At 27.3% G+C, this 9,116-nt stretch overlaps 1 protein-coding gene across 1 annotated transcript; it reads right to left on the bottom strand.

The window, feature by feature from the left end:
- Positions 1–6,263: 6,263 nt before the first annotated feature.
- LOC122271702 (zinc finger protein 271-like) lies at positions 6,264–8,716 on the bottom strand. Its single transcript, XM_043053856.2, has one exon. The coding sequence runs from the start codon at positions 7,333–7,335 to the stop codon at positions 6,463–6,465; it is 873 nt and encodes a 290-aa protein (XP_042909790.1). The 5' UTR covers positions 7,336–8,716; the 3' UTR covers positions 6,264–6,462.
- Between the last annotated feature and the right edge of the window lie 400 nt (positions 8,717–9,116).

The following is a 9,116-nucleotide window of genomic DNA, read 5'->3' on the forward strand; positions in this document are numbered from 1 at the left end:
GATAATCAATGACCACATTAATTGTACACAAATTCATTATAATGAAAAATATTGCCTTCATAAAAAAAAAATATAGAACTTGGTAAAAAATGAAAGATTCTGTAAACAGTATTCACTAAATATAGCATTTCATTTTTTGAACTTCTTGGAAATCATAATTTTTTAAAAATTAGTTCCCCCCTTTTACTAGGATAAGAAAAAACTATTAACTATCGTACAGAATAACTAAGTAATAACCAGATTTTTTTTAATGTCTTTTCCTTAAAAGTACATAAAAGATGACAATCACATATCTTTATGTTCACTTATAATATTTTTTCCACTTCAAAGATGTTTTTCATAAACATTTATTGTTTTTAATATTAAATTTGATTTGCTGCTTTAAATATCAACAGAATTATATACCTACTTTTAATTTTTTTTTCTTCTTTTAATGAAAATTGCGTAGATTTAGCTTAAAGTAAATTAAATTGAATATTATTAGCATGAAACGAAAGACGTTCAAATCTCACTTTTAAAAATTTATATTTAGGGAAAAGTTATTATTTCATATAAAAAATGTATTTAATTTGAAAAAAAAATCAGTTAGGTTTTTATTTTCTGTTAATTGATTTTTTTCTCTCCATTAGTAATAAGAAGTTTTAACATAAACGTTAATTATGCTTTTCAACAATTATAACTTTGGTGCCATTAAAAAAAATTATACAGAATTGAAAAAAATTTTATCATGTTTACATTATTTAAACATAAGTGTATTTTAAAAAATGACAATACTCAGAGATAAAAACTAGAAATATAGTTAGAATTCAGACATTTTTCAAAAATTGCGAAATATATTTCTTGTGACCTTAGAGATTTCAAATATATTATATGATTATTACAAATTTATTATATAACTCGCACAGTCTAATACTTTTCTTCATTTACTTTGATTACTTTCTTCATTTACTTAATTGATTATAACTAATTTGCTTATACAGTTAAATCACAATCAAAATTAATATGTTTGATTTTACTTTGAATGCTATTTAATAGCATGACTATTTAATAGCAACAAAAAGCAGTTACGACTGTTTATTAACTGTGATTCCCATATGATGTAATTAATATGCATTACCAATTAACTCACTGTCATTGCTAATTAAGAATAATATTTGTAAAACTGTAACGGTGATACATTTTATTCCAAAAAAAACTTTCTCTTTAGTAGTCTCATAAAAATATATAATTACTAAAATTTACAATAGAAAAAAGGATGCACTTCTGAAAGTATACACACATATAATTTTATCTCAGAGATATTTTTTGGAAATAGCATATTTTTCTATCTAAAATCAGCTGGCTTTTTAAGAATATATTTGTTTCAATTATTATATTCTTCAAATAACTGTTGTGATGTAAATTATTGGGCAGTTTGTATTTTAGGTTTTGCAAAAATCATGTTTCATTTTATTTAGTGTTTTAGATTAAATAAATTTAAATACACGAAATCTGGTCTTGACTGTTTACAGTTACAATTATGAGGATATTATCACAAGTTATATACAATATACGTCNAAAAAGAAGTTTTAACATAAACGTTAATTATGCTTTTCAACAATTGTAACTTTGGTGCCATTAAAAAAAATTATATAGAATTGAAAAATTTTTTATCATGTTTACATTATTTAAACATAAGTGGTTTAAAAAATGACAATACTCAGAGATAAAAACTAGAAATATAGTTAGAATTCAGACATTTTTCAAAAATTGCGAAATATATTTCTTGTGACCTTAGAGATTTCAAATATATTATATGATTATTACAAATTTATTATATAACTCGCACAGTCTAATACTTTTCTTCATTTACTTTGATTACTTTCTTCATTTACTTAATTGATTATAACTAATTTGCTTATACAGTTAAATCACAATCAAAATTAATATGTTTGATTTTACTTTGAATGCTATTTAATAGCATGACTATTTAATAGCAACAAAAAGCAGTTACGACTGTTTATTAACTGTGATTCCCATTTGATGTAATTAATATGCATTACCAATTAACTCACTGTCATTGCTAATTAAGAATAATATTTGTAAAACTGTTACGGTGATACATTTTATTCTAAAAAAAACTTTCTTTTTAGTAGTCTCATAAAAATATAAAATTACTAAAATTTACAATAGAAAAAAGGATGCACTTCTGAAAGTAAACACACATATAATTTTATCTCAAAGATATTTTTTGGAAATAGCATATTTTTCAATCTAAAATCAGCTGGCTTTTTAAGAATATATTTGTTTCAATTATTATATTCTTCAAATAACTGTTGTGATGTAAATTATTGGGCAGTTTGTATTTTAGGTTTTGCTAAAATCATGTTTCATTTTATTCAGTGTTTTAGATTAAATAAATTTAAATACACGAAATCTGGTCTTGACCATTTACAGTTACAATTATGAGGATATTATCACAAGTTATATACAATATACGGGCTGCCTCAAAATAAATAGTTAGAACAGAGGAAAGCAAACTACGGCTTAAAAGTTGTATTCCTGTAAGCATTATTGTAACTAAGAAACACAATAAGAAGATTTTGAAAATTTACGTTAGTTTCCGTACATAAAATTTCAAGTAATTGCGTAGGCACCAGAGAAAAAATATTAAACTTATGTAAGAGAAAGTAAGAGTTTTTGCAAAAACCCGTAAGTTAAAAATGGTAACATTGTGGAATATCATTTTAACTTTGACTGCAAATTCATATTTTGACAATATTCATACATTATAAATAGCAGATGATGCATAAGATATAAAAATATTGTAGATACATGCATGGAACATGCGACTTTTGACTAATAACAAAAATTATTTTTTTACTGTGCTACAGGGAAATGGAGGAATTTAATGAAATTTAGATAGAAAAATTTAATAATATGTAATTCAAAATATCATTCAAGCCTGCCATGTGGCAACAAGTAGGTAAATTTCATATTTTTATATGAAAATTTTATTTTCCTTAATAAGAAAGGCTTAAATTTTCTTTTGCATAACTTAAATAAATGTTTTTCAATGGCACTCTCAGTATTTTTTCAGAATAACATTTTTATTTTTGACAAATACATCTTACTGTGAATGACCGAAATCGGTAGTTTTACATTTATTCAATATTTTAATACTTACAGGCGATAGAGTAGAAGAAACATCAGTGTAGGGTATACCGAGCAGTGGCACTTGACCTTAAAAAAACATCAGTGTAGGGTATACCGGGCAAAGGCACTTGACCTTAAAAAACATCAGTGTAGGGTATACCGGGCAATGGCACTTAACTAGAACTAGTATGACTGGACCTTTGGTAAATGTCCGAAATATATACTAGGTCTAGTTAAGTGCCATTGCCCGGTATACCCTACACTGATGTTTTTTATGGTTCAGTTCAACTGCCCGGTACATCCTACACTGATGTTTTTTTAAAGTCAAGTGCCATTGCCCGGTATACCCTACACTGATGCTTTTTTAAGATGAAGTGCCATTTCCTGGTATACCCTACACTGATGTTTTTTCAAGGTCAAGGGTCACAGCGCGGTATACATTTGCCCGATACTCCAAACACTGATGTTTCTTCTAATCTATCGTCAGTAAGTATTAAAATATCGAATAAATGTAATTATATCCACGAATAAATTAATATCAAATCGGATGTAATAAATATTTCGGACATTCACCAAAGCGACTATGTGATTGTCAACATTCACCGGTGAAAGTCAACAACCACCAATTTCTCTCATTCACAGTAACATGCACATCATTTACATAATAACCTCATCTGGACGATTATTTCATACTTTGCCTAAATAGCATCCAGCATTGTATAGAATGCCTAGGCATTCCACACAATGCCTAGGCAAAGTAGTATGTAATACTTTTCACACTTCATACTTTGCCTAAAAATGTCAGGCATTCTATACAATGCCAAGTCATTCTATACAATGCCGGCGTTTCATACTTTGCGGGTAACATATATACATTTTAGTTACATTCATTCATACATACACGAAATGTCAATATGTACAATTATACATATGTATGTCAATACAAAGAATTATACTATTTACTTTAAAATATAATCATTTATAAGTATATAATAGTCTTGTAATCATATATTTAGATCAATTGTAATTATAATCTAGATTACATGTAATCATAATTATGTGTAATCATATTTTTTGATTACTTGTAATTATGATTACAAGTACTTGATTACAGTAATTGGTTATGTAATCAGGATTTCAGTTGTAATGGAAATTTGTAATCATGATTATAAGTAATCAATTATTGTAATTGAAAAATGTAATCAATTACATTTTTTCTCTACTCTGATGTAATAAAAAATTATGATTATTTGTAATCGCAAATACCTGCACTCATGATTACAAGTCATTGATTATATAGCAGTAATTATCTGTAATCAATTACAGTTGTAATCGACGCCCAACTCTGACATTAGCAAATAGGTGAGGCAATGAATACAATTAATTTTTTTGTAAAGTATATGAAAAAAATAATTAGCATAAATTTATCACAACTAAAAATTTTTTTAGCAAAGATATGGTAATCATTATTTTCCTTTTTTATTTATTCTGAATGAAATTTAGAATTCTATTTCAATTAAGAATAAGGCAAAAAAAGGCCACGGAAATCTTTCACATGCTGTTTTTAGTGCTAATCAAATGTTTCACAGTAATTTGACTTACAGAATATTTTTGATAAAAAAAATTATTAATTGCAAAGCCACACAACTATTACAGATATACTGAGAATAGAAACGTAAATATTTTTGAATGTAAAACATGACTTTAGAACAATAAAAGTTAAATTTTGTTTGTCAATTAAATAGAATTTTGTACATAATGTGAAAAATTACTTAGATTACTCACAATAGGTTAAAAACTTTATGTACTATAGCAATGTAAAATAAGTTTATTTAAAAACATTAGAGCAATAAAAATTTAATTTTGTTTGTCAACAAAGTTGAATTTTGTACACGTGAAAAACTACTTAGATTACTCAGAATAAGTTAAAAGTAAAATAAATTTATTCAAAAACCTGCAACAATTTTTTTTTCTACTAGTAGATTACTACATTAAAAAACATTCTGAAAAATATCCAAAATCATGTTTATAAATTTTTTTAAAGAATGTATATTCTGTAATGTTTTTTTCTTTCAAAATAAAATGCATAGTTTAAATAAATGAATTATTTTTGATAACGTTCCGCTTCTAAATGATCAAATATTAGATTAATGAGTAAAATATCATATTGATTGCATTTTATCAAATAAATCATTTTCTATCTGCACTTAAGTTTTCACAATTATTTCAATTCTTATGTTAAATTGTAAAATTTGAAGTTACAAGAGAANATAGGTTAATAACTTTATGTACTATAGCAATGCAAAATAAGCTTATTTAAAAACACTAGAGAGACATTAGAGCAATAAAAATTAAATTTTGTTTGTCAACAAAGTTGAATTTTGTACACGTGCAAAACTACTTATATTACTCACAATAAGTTAAAAGTAAAATAAATTTATTCAAAAACCTGCAACAAATTTTTTTTTTCCTAGTAGATTACTGCATTAAAAAACATTCTGAAAAACATCCAAAATCATGCTTATAAATTTTTTTAAAGAATGTATATTCTGTAATGTTTTTTTCTTTCAAAATAAAATGCATAGTTTAAATAAATGAATTATTTTTGATAATGTTCTGCTTCTAAATGATCAAATATTAGATTAATGAGTAAAATATCATATTGATTGCATTTTATCAAATAAATCATTTTCTATCTGCATTTAAGTCTTCACAATAATTTCAATTCTTATGTTAAATTGAAAAATTTGAAGTTACAAGAGAAAAAGCAACAAAATTATCAAGTTTAAGTAAACTTTTTTAGCATAGCTCCCAATTTTTTAAATAATTTTTATGTTTAAAATGGTATTTTATATAATTAAACCTAAATGTGAATTCATAATCCAATTTTCATTTTTTATTAAATTTAAGTATTTTGTCACATAATTAAATTTGTTTATAAATTTAATTATTAAAATTAAAGAAATGGATCTTTATTCCTAATTTTTTGAAAAAAACTTTCTTACACACTTTGAAAATAATGATTTAAAAATTATGTTATGGTTAAAAAAAAAACTAAGGTTTTAAAATGGAAAAAAACATGTAAATGGTTCGAAGTTCAGACACATCAAAAAGAAAAAAATCAGAGAGAAAAACTTTAAATTTTTTATTTATTTACATAAAAATTAACAATGAGACCCTCTAAATAAAATATAAACCCTTTATGAAGATAAACTCTAAGAATTAACAACAAGAATCAGGTTTCTTACTGGTATGAACATGAAAATGCTCAGTCAGACAACTTCTATGTGGAAAATTCTTATTACATATACTGCAGGAAAAATGTTTCTAACCAGTGTGAACACGACTGTGCGTAGTCAGATAACTTTTTCGTGAAAAACTTTTATTACATACACTACAAGAATAAGGTTTCTCACCAGTGTGAACACGACTGTGTCTAGTCAGTTTATTTTTTTGTGAAAAACTCTTAATACATATACTACAAGAATAAGGTTTCTCAAAAGTGTGCTCACGACTGTGTTTAGTCATATTACTTTTTCCCGAAAAACTCTTATTGCATACACTACAAGAATAAGATTTCTCACCAGCGTGAACACGACTGTGTTTAGTCAGATTACATATTCGTGAAAATCTCTTGTTACATATACTACAAGAAAAAGGGTCGTCACCAGTATGAACATAACTGTGATTAGTCAGTTCACTTCTGTTTGTAAAACTCTTATTACATATACTGCAGGAATAAGGTTTCTCACCAGTGTGAACACGACTGTGTCTAGTCATATCACTTCTATGGGAAAAAGTCTTATTGCATATGCTACAAGAATGTGGCTTCACACCAGTATGAATACGAAAATGCCCAGTCAGACTACTTCTTTGAGAAAAACTCTTATTACATATACTACAAGAATAAGGTTTCTCACCAGTGTGAACACGATTGTGTTCAGTTAGATTACTTTTTATTGAAAAACTCTTATTACATATACTACAAGAAAAAGGTTTTTCACCAGTGTGAACAAGATTGTGTGAAGTTAGATGACTTTTTTGAGAAAAACTCTTATTACATATACTACAAGAAAAAGGTTTCTCACCAGTATGAACATAACTGTGATTAGTCAGATTACTTCTCTTTGAAAAAGTCTTATTACATACATTACAGGAAAAGGATTTCTCACCCATTCGAACAGGATAGAGTTTAGTCATGTCACTTTTATGGGAAAAACTCTTATTGCATATGCTACAAGAATGTGGCTTCACACCAGTATGGACATGACTGTATTCCGTCACATTACTTCTTAGTGAAAGACTCTTATTACAAGAATCAGGTTAATAACCAGTATTACTTTTCTAAGAAAAACTCTTATTACACAAGAATAAGTATTCTCACCAACATGAATGAGTCCTAATACTTAGAAATATTAGTCTTAGTTCATTTCATAACACCTTGCGTAAAAATGTGTGCATTTAAATAAAGTTGTTGTAACTAGTAAACTTTTCTAAGAAAAACTCTTATTACATGTTACACAAGAAGAAGTATTCTTGTTATCACCAACAAGAAGGGTTGTCTATTACTTAGAAATATTAGTCTTAATATTAATATTAGTACAAATTTTTAAGTTTCTAACTATATGTTTCGACTATCATATGATTAAGATGAACACAAAAACCAACCTTAAGAAACTAATATTATAAAGAATATTTAATGATACAGACTTAAGACAAAAATAAAATTACATATTATAGGTTGAAGTATTCACTTTAGATCAAATATTTTTTCACATACACAGAGATACGGAAAATTTAAACTAGTGTAAACAAAAAATTAATCTAATATGCTTCATAAAAATTTAGTTATCTTAACCTATTACTATTGTTAATTGCTTAGCAGGCTAACTAAATAAATAAATGTTTACATTTGATTAAAAATGAAATTGTTTAGTCAAACCATTATTTTTCTATGACAAACATTGCTCAAATAGCATATTTCATGAGTAACACACTTTTCACACAAACATTATGAAGAGATTTCCTGAGACTGGCTGCAAATTAAGACACTTCAACACAAACTGCCAAAATAATTTTTAAACTAAAGTTTTAAATGCATAGTCATGAGTACAAGGAAATTCCAAATAACATATGCAACGATAATGTCTGTCTAGATTTATAATGAAGATTCCCTAATGAATGAAGATAATTGTGGCATATAAACAAGATCTGTAACACGCAAACAGTTTATAGAAATTAAGCTTTTACATTATTTTAAAACACTTTTCACCATTTTATGCTTTGAATTATTTTTCTTCATACATTGCCAATGTAATATCTCTTCCACAAAACTTGTGTAAGCATCTTAGGGCAAAAAAACTAAAATCAATGAATATATCTCACAGACATTAAAGCAAGAATTTCTATTTAACACGATAAATGATATACAAATTTAGAGTACATTTTTCGTTATTCGGATAACGGATTTCCTTACTCATCCAAATGTATGCTTGGATTGTTTAGATTGAGTTTTGGCCAGGATTGACTAGTTGATCAGTGTAGTATAGTGAGACGAGATCTTTTTTTAAGCTTATAGCTTTCTATGCTTATTGATAAGGCTTTGGTTGAGGCTAGATAGATAGCAGATATGATACGATCGCAACGCTCGAATACGTCATCAAGGGAGAAGATGAAATCCATGTTTTTGCGTCCCGCAGTGGACTGATCGTTAAGACACGGCTCACAGCAAATCACCGAAGTCAAGCATCACTGGCTACGGTAAGTGTGCGGGTGGGTGACCACTTGGATCGGTCTGCGTAGGGACCGAGGGTGTGCGGTATTGGCAGTGCCGTTCCTGGGGTGGCGAGCGCCTGCGTGCAAGAATAATTTTGTACGCCCCTATATACTATGCTTATACTTCGAATAGTTGAATTTGGCGCCCCTTAAATTGGGCGCCTGCGTGCGGGGCATTCGCTGCATACCCGCCAGGAACGGCACTG

This window comes from Parasteatoda tepidariorum, chromosome 9, assembly GCF_043381705.1.
Source record: "Parasteatoda tepidariorum isolate YZ-2023 chromosome 9, CAS_Ptep_4.0, whole genome shotgun sequence".
NCBI classification, from domain to species: domain Eukaryota; kingdom Metazoa; phylum Arthropoda; class Arachnida; order Araneae; family Theridiidae; genus Parasteatoda; species Parasteatoda tepidariorum.

Coding starts and splice junctions, on each gene's coding strand:
- LOC122271702 (XM_043053856.2), bottom strand. CDS start 7,335: ATGACTAAACTCTATCCTGTTCGAATGGGTGAGAAATCCTTTTCCTGT.